General features: G+C 46.6%; 1 protein-coding gene across 1 annotated transcript in view; it reads left to right on the top strand.

The window, feature by feature from the left end:
• The first annotated feature begins 731 nt into the window (after positions 1 to 731).
• Positions 732 to 25,604, top strand: part of LOC142787060 (solute carrier family 35 member F1-like) — a 103,194-nt gene continuing 78,321 nt past the window's right edge. Inside the window, exon 1 of the mRNA XM_075884693.1 lies at positions 732 to 1,018. Within this exon, the coding sequence (XP_075740808.1) occupies positions 771 to 1,018 (248 nt within the window). The 5' untranslated portion in view covers positions 732 to 770. The remainder of the gene's footprint in view (positions 1,019 to 25,604) is intronic.

Raw genomic sequence — 25,604 nt, 5'->3', positions numbered from 1 at the left:
AAAAAGAAGGAAACGGGCGCTAAGAGAGTACTGAAGTTTCTAACGCACGAAAAAGCACATGGACAGATGAACATGGGACAGGCTTTACTTGCAACAATGTTTATTTCAGAAAGAGCTAATCGTTTATATAGGCAACATCGCTTTTGAATCATTATGATTTCAAGACAGAGAGCTTAGCCAGTTTTTAGAGTGGGTGGCCACCCTGCAGTGGGAAAAGTGAAATGAAAAAAAAAGTCCGCTTTTTGCTTACAGGAGAAACTTGGTGTAACAAGACCTGCTAACGAAGAATAAAGCGATTGTCAAAAAAAAAAAAACGCAAATATCTTCGCAAGTTTTTTTTTGGTTTGCGTTAACTTGTATCTCTACCTCTTATAACGATACACTGAACATAATTACGTCAATTTCGTTCTTTAGTAGCAATATTTTCCTTCTGAGCCGTCGTTTTAACTATTTAATCTAAATAAGAAACTAATTTACTTTGTTACAGCGAGATTGTACTGTACATTATATATATAATACTCGCTGATGTGTCCTTCCTTTTTCTTTTTACCGCTTACAGGAGATCAATCATTGCGGTGTCTGATAAAAGTCTTCGAAGGACGGCAGGCACGCCTTCGAGTTCCGTCCCATTCCCGTCGTCGTTTTTGACCGACGGGTGAGCATCGCCGGCGCGGCCTCGACCGCGTCGCCCATTGGGCCTCTGCCGCCAGTCCGTCCTTAGTAGCGCAGCCGTGGCGGCGGTAACGCTGTCGGGCTGTCCGCACTGCTGCATGGACGAGGGCCGCTTCTGCGTCCTCTCGGCCTACGACATGAACGGCCTGCCTTCCTCCCTGGATACCAGGGGAGGTGGCACGGCTGGCACGAACGCCGCGACCGCCACCACGACTCCTGGTGGCGTTGTCACCACCACCTGCACGGGCTCGACGGGAGGAGGCGACGCCGACCTGGCTTCCAGCTCCACGAGGACAAGATCTGTGTGTGCCAGGGCGTGCTCCTCCTTCTCCAGGCTCGGGCGGTGGTGAGTATTACGCCAAACCTCTATGCTTTCCGGTGAAGCAGTGTTACCTAAAGTGCCAGTCAGCAGGCTCCGGAACACGCAGGATAAGGTCGCGCATTTTTGCTGTGCGTGACCAACCTCCTTCAACGCGCAGTGACGCCAACTCGGCGATCGGCGACGTGACGTAGCACGCAGCTCGTCGATTGGTCTAAACCAGGTATCAATAAGAGTAATTTAGTCAACGTCGCCGATCGCCGAGTTGACGTCACTGCGTGTGGAAGAAGGTTGGTCACGCGCAGGAAAAATGCGCGAGATTTTCCTGCACGTTACGGAGCCTGTTGACTGGCCCTTTAAAGAAATGCCCCCACCTCCCCAAAAGGAATCCTGACGAACTGCGAATGCATTTCTTGCGCCGAGAGAGAGAGAGAGAGTACTGTTGCCGTCAGACATTTGCCTTCCCCGACTTCTGCCATCGGCTTGAGAAGCGCCCAGCCAGCGAACGGTCGAAAGTTAGGAGCGAGCGGACGAGAGAGTGGGGCGCCAGCGTTCTTGGCTCGGCGTGGGCGTTTCACACGGCGTCTCGAGCACAAATTTCAGGATGTTCTTGTGAGGCGGCCAGTCAGCAAATGGCCGAGAGGGAGGCGCGAGTGGACGGAAGAGTGGGGCGCAGGGAGGAGAGAGAGCGAACGTTGAGAGGAGCGGCAAAACACTGTACCTACCTTCGCCTACACTCTTTCACTCCACATGCTTCGGTTGATTGGGGCGAGGATAACCGCGTGCGCCCGCAGGTGCTGATATAGGAGAGGGAGTGAGAGCAGAGAGATAACACCCTCCGTCGCGCGGACACCAACGCTGACAACGCCGGATGCTGGACATAGCCTGACTAAGTAATGCATTTGCGTTTAAAAAACCGCCAGGTCATGGCGAAACGCTAGCACATGTCATAGCAGAAGCTGGAAGAGTGGCCTTTCAGAGCCCTTTTAAGCATTTATTGAATAACTGCTACAAGCACACTTTCAAGGTACCCACTACGCCATTGATCATCACAGTATTCGCGTAGCAGGGAGGCATTCAGTATGCCATCCTTTGTCATTCTTCCGAGAAGCGTGGTACCCGCTACACACGAGAGAAGAACTGTGTGCATTTTTTATGCTGTCGCTGTCAACGGTGAAGAATTGTGCCAGAAGCGTTTGTAATGAGTTAGAACATTTGATGACCCACTCGTTACGCAATTCGCATTGTATGATGCCTGGTTGTCCTTTGGCTGTTCTAAAACGCTTTATTACACATACGAAAAATCCCTAAACAGGGGTCTAATCGAGCCAATGTTTAGACAAGCGGAATTCTCTTCATCAAGGCTAGAACAGAAATGATTTCTTTAGTGCTAGCGTGTTTACGCTTCGTGCCCTTTCCTCCATCTTATCAAAGGAGGAGCAACATTAGATATGGTGGTGTGAGAAAGTGTGGAAGGGGGGATCGCGGTGACGATTTTCATGTATAAAAAAAGGAGCAGGTATTCCGTGAACAAAAAAAAAACGAAGTGTTGGGTAGGTAAGCATATACATGTATCGCAGAGTCTAAGTTGTCGACCCGGTTTCCAGAAATCAGCAATGGCAGGATTGAATTTTCTAGATGAAGAGCTTATCTCGCAGTGGTTTTATTTGTGTATGTACTATATCGAGTGAATTCCAGCATTTCTGAATTTGAAGAACATGATAATGCATAAAAAAGTAGTGTAGTTCTAATGCCCAAATAACACTTTGCTCGCTCCCTTCCAAGATGCAAGACTTGTAAACACCTACAAGACGACATCGTAGTTAAAAGTTCCAGAAGTGATTCTGTTCACCTTATATATTGTCACGTGCTACAAAAGGTCTTCAACTAGGAAGAACTGAGCCGGCGGGGAGACGCACCGAAAACTGGCAAGATAGCTGCTTCACTAACAAACAACTAGCCAGAGCACGCGCTGCCCCAGAACATCGTCTTTCATTCTCGCGGGCAGTCATGGCTTGTGCTCGCCGTAACTAGCGGCCAAGTGGCATTATTCACTCTCTGAGAAAAAAAAAGCATCACTCTGATGCTCGGAAAGTACAAAGGCAAAGTCGGGGCGAACCAACAGAAAATACGCGCATACATAAAAACAGCGATATGGTTCATGCGCAGTCGCAATACCGCGTGAAGTAGGACTTCAGGCGCACCACGTGGACAATCTCTGAGGAGTGCCTTCGCCGTCGTGGCGAGAAGGCGCCGTCAGGGACTACGTCGTAGTTCACATCGCTCACGCGTCGCAAGACTTTGTATGGTCTGAAGTAGCGACTGAGCAGTTTTTCTGACAATCCCTGGCATCGGACTGGAGTCCACACCCAAACTTGACCGCCTGGATGGTATTCAACTTGTCGATGGCGAGCGTTGTAGCTGCATGCGTCTGTACTCTGCTGGCGTGTAATGTGTAGGCGTGCTAACTGGCGTGCTTTTTAGGCGTACTGGGTAAGCTGCACAGCATCAGGAGTGATCAAAGCATCGCATCCAGCATGGTATGGACCTCACGTCCATAGACAAGACGGAAAGGCGTGAATCGCGTAGTTTCCTGGACGGTAGTATTGTACACGAATGTGACGTACGGTAGCACCTGGTCCCAGGTCTTATGCTGAACATCTACGTACATAGATAACATGTCAGCGATGGTCTTGTTCAGTCGCTCTGTCAAGCCGTTGCTCTGCGGATGATATGCCGTGGTCTTGCGATGGCTCGTGTAGCTGAGCTTGAATACGTCATTAATGAGCTGGGCCGTGAATGCTGTTCCTCTGTCTGTGATTATGCATGACGGGGTGCCATGTCGAAGAACAATCTGGTCCATAAAGAATTGGGCGACGTCGGAAGCAGTAGCGCGTTGTAGTGCCTTTGTTTCGGCGTACTTCGTCAAATAGTCGGTGGCTACTACGATCCACTTGTTGCCGGCAGATGATAGCGGAAAGGGCCCCAGTAAATCAATTCCTATTAGATCAAATGGCGCTCTGGGTGGTTCTATTGGTTGAAGAAGCCCCGCGGGCTTTAGTGGCGGGGATTTGCGGCGTTGACATTCCCGGCAGCTTTTCACGTATCGCTTAACTGATGCAGAAAGCTTAGGCCAGTAGTATGCTTGTCGAACTCGAGCGAGAGTTCCAGAGGAACCTAAGTGACCAGATGTGGGCTCATCGTGGCAGGCAAGAAGAATGTCGTCACGCATGCTAGTTGGTACGACTAGAAGATAGGTTCTCTCATTGCCGTTGGAGTTTTTCTTATACAGGACCCTATCTCGCAGACAGAACGATGACAGACTTCGAGAAATACATCGAGGTATGGACGAGTTGCGTCCTTCAACGTTTTCGATAACTGCTCGAGTTTCATCGTCCGCACGCTGTCGTGTAATCAGATCTGATGCAGTAAGGGCCCCAAGGAAACCATCGTCATCCTCGGTGTCGTGGCCACAAACTTCGACAGGAGCACGGGATAATGAATCAGCATCTTAGTGCTTGTGGCCCGATTTGTAAGCGATTGTGAAATCGTATTCCTGCAGAGGAAGACTCCATCGTGCCAATCGCCCACACGGGTCCCATAGGTTGGCTAACCAGCACAACGAATGATGGTCGGTCACTACCTTGAAGTGGCGTCTGTAAAGGTAAGGCCTAAATTTTATCGTGGCCCATACAACAGCGAGGCACTCTTTCTCTGACGTGCAGTAGTTGACCTCGGCGCGGGAAAGAGTGCGGCCTGCGTACGCTATCACGCGCTCTGTGCCCTCTTGTTGTTGTACGAAGACAGCACCAAGACCCACGTTGCTTGCGTCAGTATGAATTTCAGTATCAGCGTCTTGGTCAAAGTGAGCGAGGACTGGTGGTGTCTGCAAACGCTCCCGTTGTTCAGAAAGCTGCGTCCTGTTCTTCCTCCCAGACGAATGGAACATCTTCACGAGTGAGTCGACTGAGCGGTTCAGCAATCCTAGAAAAATTGGCTATAAAGCGGCGATAGTACGCGCAGAGCCCTAGAAACTGACGCACTGCCTTCTTATCACGTGGAACAGGAAACTAGGCCACGGCGGTACTTTTGTCAGGGTCTGGTCGAATACCATCCACACTGACAACATGGCCAAGAAACTTAAGTTCCTTGTAACCTAAATGGCATTTTTTGGCTTAAGTGTCAGGTTAGCACAGCGGAGCGCTTCCAGCATATTCTGCAGACGCTTCAGGTGCTCCTCAAAGGTGGCAGAAAACACGACAACATCATCGAGTAAACTAAGCACTTGTGCCACTTTAGACCGTTAAGAACAGTGCCCATCATTCTCTGGAATGTCGCAGGTGTAGAACAGAGGCCGAAGGGAAGCACTTTGAAATCCTATAGGCCATCCGGTGTAACGAAGGCGGTTTTTTCACGATCTCGTTCATCAACTTTGATCTGCCAGTAGCGACAATATGTAGTTTTACCGGTACTAGTGAGAGTGTTATTACCTTATTGAATCTTCATATTGTCATAAACAGTACATTGTTGAAACAGGGACACCTGCTATTGTTATATTAAACGCTCATCGTTCGGGCAGGGCAAGGAAATCTCCGAAAGCAGCGGCACAATATTTTAATGTTGTAGGATACGACTTACACGATCTCAAACTCTACATGCTTGAAGCTTTCGGTTCGCAAGAGACAGAAAATATAGAGTCGTACCTTATTCACAGGTTTAATGCACTCCAGCCAGTAGGTATAAACGTCTTTAAAGGGGCTCAATAATTCATTCGGTATGGTACATACACAAAGAAAACCCTTATGAGTTTTCAATTCCAAACCTCAGCTACACGTGAGACGCAGCTACACGTGTTCATCCTTACCTCCCCACCGCTCCCCCCCCCCCCCATTTTTTTTAGTTCACGGAATACGTGTTCATTTTTCACTCATACAATTCTTCATAGCAATCCCCCCCTCCCTCGCTCTCACACACCACCATATCCAATGTTGCCCTTTCTTTGTTAGGATGGAGGAGATGGCGCGATGTGTAGACACGCTAGCGCTGAAGAAATCAGTTCTGTTCTAGCATCGAGGAAGACATGTCCGCATGTAGAAACATTGGCTCGACACAACGCCTGTTTACGGATTTTTCATCGCAAGCTTGTATCTTCCCCTTCCTACCGTTTTTAGGATTATTACTCATAGTTATGCCATTCCTTTCCCGGCATTAAGCCTTCCTGCATTCTCTTTGCTGCAGAGTTTCAAACACCGAAGTTGTGCTCTCATATCGTTTCCTAAGGGCAAGGTTTTCGATAGATTACCTAACTAATGTGAAAAGAAATCGCCTTATGAAAGACTTATTACAGAATGTTTTTCCTGTGCCCCTGTACCGTTCAAAGTATGAAAAATCATATGGTCATGACGTACTAAAGCGAGTGAAAAACATGTGTATACCACCCAATGTGAAAACCTTCTTTTTTGAACTTCATACGGGAACCTTCCCAGTAAAAACGTGGCTTGAAGAGAGAGGGATGTATGTACCATGGGGAAGCAGCTGTCTGCTGAGTAACAAACCTGAAACCATTGAACATGTGTTTATTGATTGTAAGAACGCTATTTTCTTTTGGGACATATTACAGAGGACTTTAAAAAAAGATTTACCTCTTACTCCATATGGAATTCGTTTATTGCCTTGTGATAATTCTGTGCAAAATTTGGATGTTATATTTTTAGTCGGTCTTCATTCGGTTTGGTGTAGTATGCTATCGTACAGACACTGTGATGCGAAAGTTCTATCCGTTATAAGTGTTTCGTGGAAGCTGTTATAAAAGTGCGAGATGTGTATAAAACTACCGACTGTGTTGAAGATGTAATATCTTTGTTCGAAGCGTTATCACGCATGAAACACGTGTGATAGTGATTGTCAGATTAGCTTGACCTGTAGTCAAGAAGGTAATAAAGAAAAAAAACCAATGTGGTGCAGTGGTAGTATAGTGGGCTGGCCTGCAGGAGACCCGGGTTCAAATCCCGTTGTGCCTGTTTTATTTTTCTTATTTTACACAATGGCAGCGGACAACTACGGTGCAAGCTTCGCTTCTGGTGATTTCATTCCAGCTTTCGTTGTAAAAAAGGTTTTGAAAGAAATTAAACAGATCCAGCGGTGAACAATATTGAATTAGGGTAACTGCAGATATGAGCTGTCTGCTAACCCTTGTCAATGTGGGGGTTGGCGGTGGTTGTAACTCAAAGTACGCGGCCCAAACTCCCCCAAAACTGCAGCTAAGTGCGCAGTTTATACTTGAGAAACGCAGTCCATGTCTTCAGAATCACTATCATGGGCCTTTTCTACTTTTTTTTTGTAAATGTAGAATATAAGACCCACAGGAAGATGTTGTTGCCCTAAAGGGCTTATATGCAGCCGCGCGGCGATGGCCAGTGCGTAAATGCTTCCGGAATGTTCGTGAAATTGCTATCGCAATAAAAGCCGGCAGGTGCCGGTGACCCTGGGAATAAAATGCAGTACTTCCGGCGTAGAAAGTGGGTGACCTAACTACTTGACCGGAAGGTTGGTGCATGCTGGCAGGCGCGTCTTCTCTTTTCCAGCAGCCGTCAATCTTATACGAACGCACCGCAAGTACGAGCCTATCTATGCGGTTTTCCGAGCTGGAGAACAGCTTCAAAATTGTTAAGTTTATGGCGCCGGGGCTCACTCTTATCAGCCTGTTCCTGTAGAGCAAAGGTTGCCCCAACTCCCTGGCGGGGAAGTGATTGTATGCCTCGGCTGAAAAAAAGCGTGCAGTGCATCTTGAGTTAAGATCATCATCACGCTCAGGAAGCAGCCTTATTTCGTCCCAGAAAACGTCCACCTTTCGGGACGTGTCACTGGTGAGGAAGTTAAGCTACCGAATCTCTAATGACACTAGTAATGTCGTTACTTCCTGCGTAAGCTACTTTATCAAGCCGTGATGATACGATTGTGTAATTCTTGTGCTTATTGTTTGGAACGTTTCTAAAGCTCTTTATTTTGCAATTTATACCTTTGCGTTAATCTGTGAAAAGCAGCGGTCTCAACCCGAGCTAGTAAAAAAAAATTGAAAAATGTTGTGCAAGTTGAAAGCAGTTCAGTTGACTCTACTTAAAACTGAAACACACACACATACAAATAAAAAAATTATTAGTCTTCCTTCCTCCAATCAGAGAGCTAAGATGAGGTTACAATAACTAGACCCATTTTAAGGCAGTGCTTACTGCGATTTCGATCTCTAACTATCTACATTACCGCGCAGGAAAACCAACAAAGCTGAATGCACAGACGCCATTGTCATCGTTGTCATCATCGCCTCTTTGATTACACGACAGGACGACGTAATGGGCTAACGCCGCAGAACGTCTTTGATGGCGTCGAGTCAAAGTTTGGACAAATCAACGAGCACTTTAATGTTTGCGTCGCCGGTAAACCACCGTAATAAATTACCACTCACACACAACGGCGCTGCAGTTCTCGATAGGGATCTTTGTAAGAGTCTCATATAGGAGGGCAAAGCACTGCAGCGTTTTCGTGGGAGATAGTTTAGCTGCCGCAGCGGCGCACGCTTCTGAGCGACTAAACGCACGTTTTTTTTTACCGGTTATGACGCATTTCTTATTGTGAGAGAATACACTTGATATTTTTTTATTTACCTTTCTCTTTGCCTTAAAGAAATTTCCTTGGAGCAAAGTTTTTGAGGAGCGGCACCCTTTTCTCTCTTTCGCTGTTTAAACTGCTGCATTACTAAAAAAATATATATATTGAGAGAGAAATATAATAGTCTGAAACGGAATTTATGAACACTTTCCCTTCCGCCTTGTTGAAAAATACGATAGCTGACGACCCGTTTTTAATATTACTTATTCTTTTGAACCCACCTCTAAGGGAACAAAGTGAGAAAGAAAAATAAAAGCATTTTTTCATGGTTGCCTTGTTGTTTCGGTAAAAGAAAAAAAAGAAGCGTTGTGGTGCGTGTTGCCTATGGTGTGATGTCAAAGCCACCCGAGTCGTGGGAGAAATGGATCCCCGGAAGAAATTGTTCTTTCAGTGTATTTTTTATTTGTTTAAACAGGCGCCGAGAAAGATGCTGAGCCAAGGTTTATGGCAGTTACCGGAAGCAGTTGCCGGAATCTGAAACAGAGGAAGGGGGGGGGGGGGGGGAGATTTTTTTTCTTTTTAAGTGAACCGCGTCAGGAGCAGTGAAAAAAAAAAGAGAGATTTTGCAATGGTTTATTGATCGGTTCGAGCGAAGGCACATTTTGCGAAAGACTGACACGAAGGCCACGTTCTGTGGAACGGCGTCACGCGCTGCTTTGATGAGTCTTGCTACGGGCGCGATGCGTGTGTTGGCGAGTGCAGTTTATGCTGAATGTACAGTACTCACGGATTGAAACAGGACACTCGGAGCGTGTGGCCGACGGTACATGTTCCGCTGCTCGTGGGTGCGCGTAGAAACCAATGTGCTGCATCGTGGTATAGAGCTAAGGGGAGAACACCTACGGAGCAGGATTACTCCTTCCGGTCGCCAAATTGTCCGCCTGTAGTTCACCATGTGTACACTGCCAGGGTGGCGCTGCAAGGCTCACGCACATTCGCATGGCAACCGAACTGGCTCGCTGCTGCGCATCACTTTGTTTGCCACGCCATCAGACGACCCTCTCGTTCTGTGTGCTTAGGCGAAGTGATATGTATGCTGTGCAAGTAAAACACAGGATATAGTTAGACATTGCACCTTGATTGCTTTCGTAGATATGATAAGCATGTGTATAAAATAATGGAAAGTTTACTTTTGGTTTCTGCCTCGACAAGAAAGAAAATGAGTGCCAGGCTTGCCTTCATGCAGTATGGAAATAATATCATATATTAGTGTGGTTAGTGCTAACTGTAGCCTATTGTTGAAATAAAGAAAAAAGCAGAAGCTCACTTGTTATTCCCGTGGCCGACAGCTCTAAAAATGCTTACCACGCAGAATAGCTGCACGTACTATTGACTAAGTCAATGCTAAGTCACTGTTTTGATGCTGCACGGATAGAGTCCCATGTCTGTTGCTTTTCTTTTGTGTCGTGACAAAAAGCTTGACAAACTTTATATGCTTTTGTGCAGCCATTTATGTCTATACAAATGCATTTCAGGCGCGACATCTTAGCGGTATCCAATTTCTTACTTGCGCAGCCTACGTGCCCAATCGTTGAAGGGCGCCAGTCGAGAGCATCGTGCACTTGCACCACAATATAAATGGTTCGCACCGTCCACTGAATTCCGGTTGCATGCATACAAAAGCGCGCGAGCCTTGCAGCGCCACGCTGGCAGTGTGCACACGGTGAACTATTGACCGACTATTTAACGACCGGATGAAGTAAGCCTGCTCCGTAGCTGTTCTCGCCTTCACTCTATACCACAATGCAACACCCTGGTTCCGCGAGCACCCACGAGCGGCAGCACATGCACCGGCGGCCACGCGATACGAGTGTCCTGTTTAAATCCGTGAGTACTGTATACGTGCTCAATGCGCTTTACTCACGAGTAACAATACAAGGCTGTAGTCGCGTGACGGCAACCAACACCGGTTTTCTTTATTTTTTTAAGGGAAGCTTTTTTTACGTCGTGGGTAGTATGTCCGTGTCGTAGTCATAGGAGCCACCTCTCCTTTAGTTCAGGTCGAGATTAGGCAAAGTTGTCTGTGATGTGTTGATTCCGCGCCTGAATTTTCTTTTAATTCGAGGGCACACACAGCAACAGAGTTCTCTTGGTGCGTGTGATGGGGGCGGGGTGAAGGGAGGGGAGATTTTATGCGTTGTCTTTTGACCATATTTTCTTCAGGAAGAACACAAGGGGGGGGGGGGGGTGGGGGCGGACGGTTCGTGCCCAAATCGTGCATACATTAGACTTGTCTTTTTTTTCGGACACCTGTGTAATGTGCCTCAATGTTCGCCGCGTTTGAGACGCACAGCTGCGATATGCTGATAACATTTGCCGAAGTTTTTATCAAGCCTGTTTGCATTTTCATATATTGTCAGTCAAGTGTTTGTACACGTTCGTTCATGTACGGTTAAAAAGGAAACCACTTGCACCATGATTTTATTTGCACTGTTCGTAAGTGCCTGACAGGGGCAAGACGGATAGCTTAGTATTTCGAATCCAGTGCGCTACTTTCCCGTACTACGATCATTTTTCTTACCGCTGAACACACAATTATTCGTAAAAACCAAACGCACACTATAGAAGTTGTTTAACTTCGAAAAGGCAATAAGCGCTGCTTCACCACCTCCACCTATCTCCTCTTTCACCTGCAGGTCTCGCTTGTGGTGGTAATATTGTGGTAATTTACCTGCAACGCAAGTGTAAACTATAGAGCGCCCTCCCCCCCCCCCCCCCCGCCTCCTCACTCCACTAGAATTCTCCTATTCAGCGCCGCACTCCTCTTCTAGCCTAACTCATGGATTAGCTGGTTGTAGCAGCAACGCTCGAACAAAAAACAGCCATGACTGACTACAAATAAATTAATTCACTTCAATTAAACATACACGCTCAGGCTGCTGGTGTCGCTCACTTGACCTCGTTTACAAGGTCGTTTTACAACCTGGTGAGGTACACAATTATATACTGTCATTAAAAAAAAGTGCAGTGCCTGGTGCTAGCAATTTTCCAAGCTTGTTCGGCAAGGATAAAGAACACCGTATGCACAACGTTGTCTCTCAAGGCATCAAGCCAGGGCCGGTGAGTTTAATCGTGGCACAACGGCCATCTGACACGGCTATCGGCGTGATCTAGCTAATCTTCTGCGAAGAACACCAGGATTATTGACAATACTCTCGTCTCTGCTCGCGTACGGTTCTAAGTAAAAAGGAAATCACAAAAATCAACAGCGCAAAGAGCAAGCGCACGTGAACGAACCTGCACGACAACAACAGGTGATCCCACATATGGTACACGAAGGAATTAGTTCCTCCCCAACCTCTCCGATACCACCTTCCAGTTTGCCCGTTCGCATTTCGTCCACCGCTTAATCCCACTGGCTTCAGACGCTAGCGCTCATGCATGCCACAGGGGCGCTCCCATGCGGCCATATATACCTGCGTTCCACGCCGACCATCGATTACGGTGGGACGGGCGCCGTCTCGCGCAGCTGCCCACATGGTAAGGCTCCCTCGCTCCTTCCATCTTCCTACTCCTCCACTACGGTCAGTACGAAGACGCCGATCGCCCCAGGGGCAGCAATCGACGCACTAGCGGTCATCCTGCGTTGCCGCTGCCAATGCTTCTCCCGTTCTCTATTAAACCTGCCTGCTTTCCGTATCTCGGCCTGCGCCGACGTCGGGGAACGTTAGAAGACGACGGAAGGCATCACTTCCATCGTATTTCCGCAAGCTTGGGCTCCTTGGGTGAACGTGACAGAAGTTACTCGCCTGGGCATGTTTATGTCACGCGGCGAGGCAGTTCGTTCGCATACTATGTACGTTTCGAGCGTGATAGGAGTCCCCGCTGCGGTGGTCTAGTGGCTAAGATACTTGGCGGCTGACCCGCACGCAGGTCGTGGGATCGAATCCTGGCTGCGGCGGCTGCATTTCCGATGGAGGCGGAAATGTTGTAGGCCTGTGTGCTCAGATTTGAGTGCACGTTAAAGAACCCCAGGTGGTCTAAATTTCCAGAGCCCTCCACTACGGCGTCTCTCATAATCATGTGGTGGTTTTGGGACGTTAAATCCCACATATCAATCATGAGCGTGATAGGAGTGTCTATACATACTTGTCCAAGGCAGTACGCTTTATGTACCATTTTATGAAGCTTCCTTTACCTATAAGCATACAGGGTATTCAAAGAACTCAGCTCTTTATGTTTTATAATAATTCCACCTTATTTTAATTCACCCTCGCCCTTGTTATAGTTTCCACATTCGCACATTTCCAACGACATACATCGAAGAGCGCTGACGCCGTCTTCACATTTCAGATCAAAAGATTTTCCTTTTTTTTTTAATTTCAAAATATTACTTTCGATGCACCCTGCATACTTTGTTCCACAGCTTGGAAACCTTTGTGTTTTCTTTTTCTTATCTTTCCTCGTGTCGTGCTTCCCATTCCAAACTTCGTGTCAGCTCATAAATTTCGAATCCTCCAACAAACCTTTCCCCTACGTCTGGCGACGAGAACCGCAGACAACAGCCGAAGCCCAAAAAAGCGTATTGAGCAAACGATAAGAAGTGAAAAAACCTTCAGGGAATCTAGCGCTGGTCGGGCCGAAGCTTATTAGAAGTTCATTGAGCACGTCTTCACAGAGTTCAGCTATAGGTCTAGTAAACACTGTGCTGTGGTGAGTATGCCCATAGAGTTTCCTAAAATAACTATAGGAGACTTGGGCGCTGCGATCGTTCAGCAACCATGGTAATGATGGGTAGTACACACATTTGCCTAGTCTTCGTACTTGCGGATGGCGAATTGTACTTGCGGCTTCGTTTATTGCTGTGTTTCGGTTTTGTTTTGAAAGAAAGATTCAACCCTTTTCAACTTCGTGACCCGATTTGGAAAGGTAAGTCTAAAAGGATAAGATGGTGAAGCGCAACTGCTGAACATTTGCTGACATTTGTTTTGTGAGAAAACAGATCCCAGTCACACGAACACACACAGAGCCAAAAGCAGGCCAGAAGTACAAAGATTAGACAAATGTGGGTACAAGCCATCATTTCCATGCTCGCTGAAGCGCTGTGCGTTGCGGCTCCCTTAGACACTAGCGCCAGAGTTCCCTCTATAGTGTATATTAGGAAACTCGATGAGTTTGCCAGCCGCGTATGTCCTTACCCATTCCTAGAGGTTATATATCTTATGTATACATTTCTATGATGAGCTGGGTCGTGGGGTCCGGGCAAAAAAAAAAAAATCGCGCACAGCGCAATCACTATGCCGAGAAGTTCACTAAGAATCACATGCCAAACAACAGAAAGGAATTTCACTTATATGTTTTTAAATGTTTTAAGAATTCTAAAAGTTCTGTTGTATTTATTATAGCTTAAAGTTATTGCTTTATTAAATATATCGGCACGCTCTGAACTGAAGCGACATATCCGGGTAGTTTTTTGTTCATATATCTCACTACAGAAGTAACCCGCTGTATTTGCTTAAAATGCGAAAGAATCACCAGTGCACAGCTTAATCGGATAACTGAATAAATGGTTAATTGCTGGTGTCCGAATGAGTGCGTGACGTCACAGCAAGGCTACAGCAGCCACAACGGGCTGATCAGAAAGGAAACAGAATAGGCAGAAGTCAGCCACATACATTGACATAACAGGGAAGGGGTTTCGCGAAAATCTGTCGCTCCCCCCCCTCCCGCCCCCACCCCTAAAAAGGAACTCTGCGCACGCCTGTGCATGAGGAGGTAGTTGTTTGACTAACAACATTCGTTGGTAATTTTTTTTTCAACACCTGAATTTCGTGCTAAATAAATGTTTGCGCAAGATGAGAAAACTAAAAGAAAGAAAAATACTTACCCAAGAAGCAGGCATTGGAATGGAACGCGTTGGTAATATAAACCTGAGCGAGCATTAATCGGGAAGTGTTCAGCTACGTAAACAGGGAAAAGTAAACTGAAGCCGCACCGATACACACTAAATAAAGCTTGGCTTATCGCCTATTTGCACCTATATAAGTGTAGAAACTGCCATTTTAAATTTATTTCAATGATGGTTACTTCGAAAAACGGTGATATCACATGAAAAAAAAAATGACGGAGGAGGTTTTGCATTTACATATCAGAAAAAAAAAACGTACTTTGCAGGCAGTCAATTCTTACCCTTATGTCGTTCACTTATCACCAGTCGCACCGAACGCCGGATCAATGTCACGGCCTCAGCGTGGGACCGTATGGGTGAGCCTAAACGGGGGAAGAAAAAAGAACGCAATAAAAAGATCAGCACAGAACCTAGGCGCTGGTGAAAATGCGGCACGGTCATGCTGCTTCAGGCTTTAGTGAACACTGGATTGCAAAGTAAACAGCGTGCTCAGCTTGAGCCGTTCAAGAAGCTTTTGGGTGAGCTTTCAGCGGGCTTGGCGCGCGGGCATGGCGCCCTCACTTCGTCGCTCTCTGAAGCGCGCCACTGCGCGTTGCGACGAGTGTTGCCCGAGCAACAGGGCCTTCGAACGCTCATTTCCCTAAGCTGGCTCGCGTGCCAGAGAAGCTCTTTTCGCTCGCCTGGCTTCGAGACCTCACCCGTTGCAAGAAGCCCTAAAGAGAGAGAGCGCGGCAAGTTCGTGAGACTCCGCCGCCGGTCGGCTTGCCGTTAATAATGCCTGTCGGGTTATGACACCTAATCAATAGCCACTGCTTAGCCTTCCCCTTTTCTCTTCCTTTTTTCATTTTGGCGCGATTTTGTTGTTTCGATCTACTTGCCAAGATTGTTATACACACAAGACACAGAACCTGCTCGGTGAAGGCGCCGCACTTATATTAACCTTATTATTATCATTCTTTTCTGTTGCGTGCGCCAATGTTTTTTTTTTTTTTCATACGCACCAAGTCGTCCCTAGTGTCACTTCCGCCTTGTCGCCTCCGAATTTCCTGCGGCTTAAGTTCGGTCGGTGATTTGCAGTGTTTGCGGCGCTTTTCTTTTGAGAAGGATCAACCGAGTCCAAAAGGCTTCTTCGGTGCTTTGTCACACGTAGGCAGCTTAAAGCGTTGAAAGGTTTGTCGTAGCGCCTCTCTCTCTCTTTTCTTATAATTTATTTCTTCAGACTGCCGGAAACATTTCTTTTTATCGCTCGGGAAGTGACCGTCGCATTAACAATCTCGCCGTTATTTTGATCTTACCATGGCTCTCTTGCCATTAAACAGCACACATATCATAATAGTCGTCAATATAATATTAATCGTAGAGAAGGCGAGAGCTTACGTTCTGATGTTCATTAAACAACGCCACTATTGTCATCATCATCTCAGTTATTATTACGAATGATTCTTATTGCTGGTAATGTTTGTGAGGCTGATTCATTAGCAACTGTCCTGCGCTGGTTTTTCAAAACAACAACAACAACAACAGAACAAAAAGCATCGCATGCAACTGCACGCCTAACAGCCACTGAACAAGCAACATGGGGTGGGCGGCCTAGGTTATTCGAGGATGCCTTTAGGAATTACACGCTGCCTAGTCTGCGTGACGGTGGATGTGCCACAGTGCACCCTTGAACGAAGTGTCCAGAGAAAGGCCCCAACCTGACTGCTTGCGGTGGGGGTAGGGCTATGGTTCTCGACCCCCGAATGTCTCGGCTCCGGTATACCAGCCGCGGTGGCCCAATTTTCGCGCATGCAACGTTCTGGAGGCATATCTGTACTTATTCCTCAATTAGCTGCACGTTAGTTTCGCGTTAAAGAAAACAATATGGTCATAATTTTTGGAGCCTTCCACAACTGTTGTGCTCATAGGATACCCTGATTTGGGCGTGTATTAAGTTTCAGCCGCCTCAATTGCCTAAATTATGGACATGTGAGCGGCAACTAGCTGCTTTGATATAATAGTGATTTTCGAGTAAAGTCACCGTGCAAGATCGTCGAGTACTGTTCGCCAAGAAGAAGGAATGGCTCAGACTGGTGGTGTTTGGTTTTCTCGCTAGATATCACTCATTATCTAACTCATAAGGGGCGTGAAGTAGTGCTGTATGGCAGCAGCTCTTGCCTCTATTGAAAACCTGATGTTAAGCTTTACACTGCTTAATGACTCGCCAATGAAACGTATCTACATTGCTTTCGCGAATGTGCGCTTGTCTCTTCGTGGGTGTTAGTACTTGCGCCAGCGTAAGTTACCTAATCCGCGCCTGATGAACCCATTCGAGCAGCAGGAGCGTTCTCGAATAACCCGCTAGGCAGAACAGACATGTCGGACTAATTATGCACCTAGAAACGTTGGGTTGAACACGCTAAGGACTCCTGGAATGAACATTTCGTAATCGTGCTAACTGTTGTGCAAATAGTACCGCCAGGGGATTTCACGTAAGCCACCTTCGCAGCGTGCCCTATTTCTTCCGCGTGCTGGGAAGTGCGATCCGTTTCCCAGCAGCGTCGTTTTAAAGCGATACGATGGTGGGCGTCGTGCTATAATACATGCACAGTTATAATCCTTGCCGGCGCTATTGTCACATGAGTGAAACTGTGAGGGTTGCGCGGAAATGTAGCTTCGAAAAGTGTGTGCACGCAAGCATTTTAGCTAGACTTACGCGTTCCTGCGTGGATCCAATTAAAGTTTTAGCGCTCCTTAAGATAGCCTGGAAGTAGATTGAGACGGTTTTAAGACAACAATAACTGATTTAGTCGTCCCTATTATCGCGAGCCGTTGCGCCGGTTTTCATATCGCCAGCGCGAGCGAGACCAATTACTGCCATGAAGATTGAAGACTATCCTTGGTCACTGTTTTATCAGTTCTCCACCGGCAGAGTGAGAGCTGCTCTCACAAAACTAGGCTGTGAGTGATCGTATGGCTTCGCCTTCGATGTTACCCGAATGAGCGAACGTACTATTGGCTGACGTCTTCATAAAAAAGTACAATTTCGAGGTTTACGGTGGTGAGTGCATTCAAGCTCGCAATTGTAAAACATCGCAACGGTTTTACTGGTGAAAAATAGTTGAAGGAGACAATTTCTGTGTACAGGCGTTGCCAATCTGGGCGGCAGTTGGGAGCCTACTCCTTCCTTGTATTTCATTTCTCAATACTACTACTACTACTACTACTACTACTACTACTACTACTACTACTACTACTACTACTACTACTACTACTACTAATAATAATAATAATAATAATAATAATAATGTCATGGTTTGAACAGCGCTAACGCGGGTACTGCGGTGATCGCTGGAAGATACTTTTGAAGCGATGATGTCTGTAGGTGACACGTACAGACATGTTTGAATGCTTAATGCAGGCGCACGTCAAGTTTATTACTCGTGAACCTATACAGTCGGTGGTGCAGCGAGCGGCGGTCACGGCAAGTGTTGCGGGCGAACAAATGGACGAGGCGAAATCTGCGGGCGCCGCGGTGAGCACGCGGCAGGCAAGGTAAAAAGTAACGTAAGCACACACTGAGAGGGGAGCGTGCCGTCAACGCGCAGCACCGGTGTGACCTACTTGGCGTAGCGCCAATACCTTCGGCGCGTGGCGCGTTCATACGGAAGAACAGAGTTACACAGGCTAGTCAAAGAGCTGCTTTGCATCTAATAATAATAATGTTTGTGGCGCACAGGTGCACTGCGATAGCAACGCGTAGGTGGGCTGTCTGCAAACCCTTTTCACAACAAATTTTTTACCATGTTAGTGTTAAAGTAAATGTTTCAAGAAGTGCCCGCAGCGGTGGTCTAGTGGCTAAAGTACTCGGCTGCTGACCCGTAGGTCGCGGGATCGAATCCCGGCTGTGGGGGCTGCATTTTAGATGGAGGCGAAAACGCTGTAGGCCCATGTGCTCAGATTTGGGTGCACGTTAAAGAGCCCCAGGTGGTTGCAATTTGCCGAGCCCTTCACTATGGCGTCTATCATAATCATATGGTGGCTTTGTGACGTTAAACCTCACATGTCAATCAATCAATGACCGGTTTCACCATTTGGCAAGCAAGTCTGTTGTGTAGTTGCTAGTTGCTTTCTGAGGCACTTCAAAATACCTTTAAAAACATTAGCTAATATAAGCTGGGACACCGCAAGTATTTATCCTGGCTTCTGATTTATGCTATCTTGTTTGTAGCTCTCGCCTTAAGAACATTGTCATTACTTGAATTTTGTTTAACGATAGTTAAGGGAAACACACAGTCAACCCGACCACACAAGGGCTCTAATCGAGCTGCGCCTTTATCTGATCTGCTCTTTCCTGCAGTTTGCGGTCGTTTGCCTCATATCTGTAGCTTTTGCTTGTAGGTGGCTAAGCAGCATCGATTTTATGAACGTTTCGACCCAAACACTGGCTCTTTGTCGCCGTACGAACGCGTAGATGCAAACGCTAGAGTTATACATCGTATCGCTGTCTGGGATGCAGGGCGTGGCAGAGCTTTTGCTTCAAAACGAATGAAAACTTTAAAATATTTCGCAAGGTTTGATCAGCCCAACTACGTGCTTTGCCCTACAGTAGGCGTAGTCAGGCTGGTCATGATGAAGACTTAAGAAGCATTCGAAAATTTTCGCGTGTTTCAGAGCGATAGCTCTGCTTCGCCCTGCCTCTGAAGGTTATGCACAGCGACGTAGTTACCTTGAGATGCTCGAGTGCCAGCGTGGCACGAGTGACACCAGGTCACGTGAATGGCTCGTGAAAATGCGTCGAAGAGGCGCTCGCTGTGCGCCTCGTCGCTGTAGCACTCCGTGACAACGCGATAGCGTGCCGATCGCTTCACGGGCCCTAGGCCGCAGAATCTCTGTGTGAATGGCGCGCCGGCTGTGCCGTCTGTGCGTGCGCTTCAGCGTAAGTGACGGCTTGAATAGAACCATCTAGCCAACACAACTACACGGCAGGAAAGCAAATGCGAGATCACACTCTCAAACACCAGAGCAAAAGGAGGCCATATTATCGCCCCACAGATGAGCTTAGTAGGCACGGCAGCGCGTCAGATCGACGCTTCTGCAGGGGCCACTGTCGTTCAACAAATGTAATAATGAGTATAAGCAGCAGCTTGAATTTCAGCCCAGTATTTGTATTCTTTGCTGACTCAAGACAGACATACTTTGCGCTTGGGATAACTAAGTTTGACAAAGTTAAAACTCATTCAAATAATTACCAGGCATAAGGAAATGCATGTTAAAAAAAGATACGGCCCACACGTTTATACTGAGTTGCGTACAAAGGTGCCCGTGTACATTTCAGCTTACAGCGTAGTGCCCACGCTATAGTATACTTTTGTAGACTCTAGGGGAGAAGTTGAAGCATGGAAAGAAATAGTGCGTGTAGCCTGTGTTTGCGTGTAGCCTGTGTATGGCTTTCTTCACCTTCTGTACTTAATTACTACGGCATCTTCGTTAGTCTGCACTGCCATCATAAAGCTCAAATAGCTTGGCCAATCTACTCTCCTAACTATTTGAAAACAATGGTTTACTATACGCCGTGTCGAGGTTCCCGAATGCAGTGACGCAATATAAAGCTCGATCAGTTCGTCGTCCAGATTCGATAGTAAAACTTGAAACAATGTGACTCGTTTACCAGAGAAGCACGCCGAGGAAGCAGTGGGAAACACGCACCCCGCGTGGGACGGTGAACATACAGTGAGAGGAACGGCCGCCGTCTCACTGACTTTACCTCTAACGAATGAGGACCGCCCCGTCGTTTTGTATATGACATCCATCGGAGCGTTCTCATTCCCAGCATCGGGTGTACCGCAGAGACTTCCTCGGAACAATGCTTGAACGAACGCGCGAGCTCGGCCGCACGCTGTCACATTTGCACGCTGACACATAACGATGCCAGATCCTCTCTAATTGACTCATCAGGTGCCGTCGGCCGCCGGGAGGGGGCGGCACGCGTTATTTGCGGCACGAACTCTGTAAATGACAGTCGCATGTTGCCGCTACAAGAAGAAAACAAGAAAGTGGGGAGGTGGGGGAGAGAAACATTCGCCGCGGTTCGAATTGCACTCGTCGTCCGCAAATCCATCCCTCGTCTCTCCTGGGACCCGCTCCGCCGTTTCCACGGTCGCGCGCTTTCCTCTAAAAACTTTCGTTCGCGCCCGTGGCGCGTCTCTAATTAGCCGTGCCTTGTAGGCGCATTTACGGGCGCGTCAGCGCCGCCGCAACGTCGCAACTACCTCGTACGCTGTTATAGGCGCTGTATTGCGTCGTCAGCGTAACTGCCATTCCACTCTCGCTAGCCCCGCGTGAGTGGCTCGCGCCATCTACGAATTTGTTCCGGCTACGTTTCCGTGCAATGAAGGAACGTACTGCGGTCCCGTTGAGGTTGTAGCGAGCGAAGAGTGAACGCTAGGTGGGGCATAGCTCTGTGGGAAAGTAAAGTGAGTTTTCGCGTAGCTCTATATAGGCCACGTCTAATCAGCGGGACGCCTACACCCCCCCCCCCCCCATCAATAATATAGGTCTCGCGCTTCTCCATTGCCATGGGTGTGGTGTTATCAGTTTCGAGGTCATAGCGTATTACACGAGGCTATAGGAAGCTTTAGATTAGCGTACCCTAAGGTGGTGTTCGTCGTGGTCGCCCATTATTTCAGTAACTTAACGGGAGCCCGCAAGAGGTTAGCGTACGAAGCATGCGCAGTAGCGGGAAACGCTGACGCGACTCTTTTCGTAAGCTGTTTCAAAAAGCTCAGTTCGCTACGGGCGCGCATTGTTCGTCTGCTATAAAACCCACCGTGGTGGTGTTCTGGTTATGGTGCTTGACTGGTGACCGGAAGGTTGTAGATTATAATTTCAATTATTATAATATAATAATAGTAATAATTTTTATTATTAATATTATTATTATTGATAATATTATTCGCCATCCGCTAATAAAAATAACAGTGACAGTGCTTTCCAAGAAACTGTGGTATTGAGGCACTAACGTGTGTATTCTACATGTCCCCATTGATATGTTCTGTGCCAGTCCTCTATCGTGGAGACTTTCAAATGATAACAGCGTACTTTGACAGACAAATAGGAAACGTTTAAAAAAATATCTCGAAAGATATGCCCCATGACGAAGCAACAAATTCGCAACACGTTCCGCATTTTTCAATGAAAGGTAACGCAATCGCTTGGACGCTGAAATAGAGTTAAAGTGTAATTAGGCTGTTGTTTTTCTTGCCTAGTCAAATAAGAGAGACGCCGAAGGAGGAGGAGGAGGAATAAACGTTTATTTATCGAAATGGTGTAGCGGTGCAGGTTCCGCGTCCACCTTAGGTGGGAGGTCTCCTTATTCCAGGAACCCTCTGGCCCTCGCGGCCTCCTTGGTTCTGGTGAAGAGACGTTGTTGTTGGTCAAGGTCCTCCAAAGACCCCGAAGGAAAAAAGAAAAAAAAAAACTTGGTTAAGTTTGTACGCTGGATCCGTGTACAGAACTACGAACTCGCCTTTTCACTAGTGCCACTGCGTACGAGGAAGACATCAAAACTAAGAATCAGCGTGGTTTGTTCACTGTAGGAATTACAAGAGCTTCGACAAACCAATTTACTGGAACAATTTTTCGTCCCTTATCTAATTATATCACAGAGTTGGCCTGACCCCCAATGAAGTGTCTTTGCGCTGAGTGCGCGCATGCTTATTCTCTTTCGTTGCATGCAAGGAGTATGGTCATAATTTAATAAGCAGTTTATGAATAATCGTCACGAAGAGCCAGAACGAATAACCAGAACATGCCAGCGTTGCGCCAAGTTCAAATGGCGAGCTGGGTGCCGAGCAGCCGTTGTTCTAGCAGTTGCTTCCAATAAGAGCATGCGAGTACATATAAAGTCGAGTTTCATAGTGAACGTTTCTTTGAATCGAAGCGTGCCCGAGACAGTACAACGTTTTCTTCTTGTATACAAATGTAATGATCACTAATGCCCGCGTGTTTTGATGACAGCGGAAAACGTGGCTTTGCCAGGGAGTAAATGCACTTGCGACACTCCTGGTGCTCAGAATTTAAACTCTGGTGCAGAGCACTTTGTTCTTTGCTCCATAAACGTCGCTCTGTGGAGAAGAGTTCCGATGAATATCGATTGCACAGTTTTAAATATTTGCTATTCAATAAATAATTTTATATAGTGGACTTGTGCTCTTAGCGCTTACTAATTAAAAAGGAGTAGCAGTGGCAGAACATCAATAACAAAGACGGAAGAACGTTGCGTTGCAGTCTGATCATTCATACTTTATGGTAGTTATGCTCTCGTTTTTTCGCTTTATCCTTATTCAGAGAACTGATTCGAACGTTCACGATCGGTTCCATTCCAGAGTTTACGTAGAAGCTTGAGTCGCGGTAATAGATGTGTGTCGCTGAAGAAATGATCTTTGTAGAGCTACCAAGATGGCGGGTTGGGTGAATTGGCTGAGGTTTGTTGCAAGGAAATCTTGAAGTTCACCAGTGTAAAATCGACTACTGGAGATAAAGAAAGAATCGGTCGAAATGCGATGCACCAACAACTGATACTTTGTAGCCTTCGAGTGATTCAGTTCTTCGTCTCACAATCACGTACTAACCGCGCATCACCGGGACAGCTTGCAGCTCTCCCATAGTACAGTGCGTACAGTACTGCTCTAAGGCGTTTACAATTTATTCTGAACACGTAAATAAGAGAAAAGTTGGGTGACTAATGTAGACTGTTAAGCCAGTCGGTTCATAACCTTTCAAAAAAAAAAGAAGTGTAAACAAGGAGTGAAAAAGGCGTTGGACATAGAAGAAAAATCACACGGACGGCCAGTGAACTTACTAGTTCTTGTAAAGCTAGAGGCCGTCCATGCGATTTCTCTTTGGTGTGGTGCCTTCTTTCTACTGGTTGCTTATATTAAAAGAAACAGCAATGAAACGAACGAAAAACAAACAAAAAAACAAGCTTGGATTTTCATGGAGTCAGGAGGATGATGCAGCTTGTTTCAAAACGTACTTTAAAAAATATTTCAACAAAAACCCGTTCTCACTACCGAAATGGGGAAGGGGGGGGGGGCTCTAAAATGTTTCTTGATATTCGAGAGATGAAAGAATGGTTGGAAAACCTTCGTAATGGTCCCTCGGAATGTACTCTACTACGTTGGTTGGTATGAATTATAACGCTACGCTAGTTACACGCGCGTACAACAGTGTAATCCTACAACATTTTCATGCATTCTGTGCACCGTCTGTCGCTGACTGACTGACTAATTAATTAGCGAAAAGAGCTCAATTACCAGCGCCCTTTTCAAGTTGCCCCCACTGCTACTGGTATGAGTTGCGCTTTCGAAACGTCACTGAAGATTTCGCTTCGCAACTTGCGTAAAGTTGTTCGTGAAAAAGCATTTTATGGCATTTTAAGACAACGAGCACGTTAGAACAGCAGATAATTTCTGTTTCGGGTGGTGTCTAGTCAAATCCACGATCGCTACGCAATAAGTTCTTTGCCATTTGAGACCCATTCGACGGTCGAAATCCAACGCGTGCCACATTTAGAAAATTACTTGTAAAGCGTGCTCTGCCGCTCAAAGGGTTAATTTGAGGCGAAGTGGTTTGTCCGGGGTTATTTTGAATAGTCACGTGTTCATGTCGCTGTTGTTAAACTGGTAAAAGACAACAAGAAAAAGAAAAATACAACATAATCTTCCTTAAGAACAAAAAAATTGCCCGCAGCTTCCCTCGGGGGAACACTGAGGAGGATGCGGACCATATAATTGGTTAACGGGGTGTTAAAGTGCGACTTACTTGGGTCGATGGCTAAATTGGTTAACGTGGTTGTGAAATGGGGTGTTAAATTGCGACTTACTTGGGCCGATGGCTAAATTGGTTAACGTGGTTATAGGAGGGGTTGTTAAATGAGTGAACACGTACACACGTATGCGAAAGGGCGGCGCTGGTCGAAGGGACGTCGATCATTGTGTTTGTGGATTCGTTGGAATTCATTTCACCGCGACCTTGGACGTCGACGCGCCGTACAAACCAACCGACGAGCGGCAACTGAGCGAGCGAGCGCCGACCTTGAGTATATATACAGCACGACGGCGCATGCACTGTCAGCTGTTGAATGTTCTCGAAGCGCGACGCCACATGCGCGTCCACTGGAGAATCAGGAGAATTGTAGATGTCGAACGCGGTGTGTAGAGGAGGAAGGGTGCACGGATGGTGGAAGAGTGGGCGACGGCGCGACGGCGCATGCGCGCGCGTCAGCTGTCGAATGTTCGAGAAGCGGCGCGGACGGCGCACTACAAGGCGCGAGTATAAGATGCTCCGCATCTAAAAATGAAGCACTTCACAGAGCTCTCTTATTTTTGCTAGACTGACTTTCTCAGAGAGTAATAGTTGTAGTAGTGGGAAACTTTTTTATTCGTTTTTAGAAGGAACGCAATCTTCAATACAAGCCCCTATTACGCAGATAAGTCGTCTATAGTTCTGTAACAGAGATGTTGCTCGGCTGCTGATCCGAAGGTTGCAGCCGCAATTGCATATTAATGGAGGGGAAATGGTAGAGGCCCGTGTACTCTGGTGACGTCAGTGCTTGTTAAAGAACACTAGCTCGTCGAAATTTCTGGAGACTACACTACGGCGTCTCTCATCCCGCAGGGCGCGGGTTCGAATCCCGGCTGCGGCGGCTGCATTTCCGATGGAGGCGGAAATGTTGTAGGCCCGTGTGCTCAGATTTGGGTGCACGTTAAAGAACCCCAGGTGGTCTAAATTTCCGGAGTCCTCCACTACGGCGTCTCTCATAATCATATAGTGGTTTTGGGACGTTAAACCCCACATATCAAATCAACGGCGTCTCTCATAAACGTATCGTGTTTTTAGTGTGCCAAATCGTTAATAATAATAATAATAATAATAATAATAATAATAATAATAATAATAATAATAATAATAATAATAATAATAATAATAATAATAATAATAATAATAATAATAATAATAATAATAATAATAATAATAATAATAATAATAATAATAATAATATATTACTACTAATACTGCTACTACTACTATAAAAATTACACCACTCAGAATACTGTT

Source organism: Rhipicephalus microplus, unplaced genomic scaffold, assembly GCF_043290135.1.
Source record: "Rhipicephalus microplus isolate Deutch F79 unplaced genomic scaffold, USDA_Rmic scaffold_43, whole genome shotgun sequence".
NCBI lineage: Eukaryota > Metazoa > Arthropoda > Arachnida > Ixodida > Ixodidae > Rhipicephalus > Rhipicephalus microplus.
The sequence above is the reverse complement of the archived record's forward strand: the minus strand, read 5'-3'. Positions and strand labels throughout refer to the sequence as shown.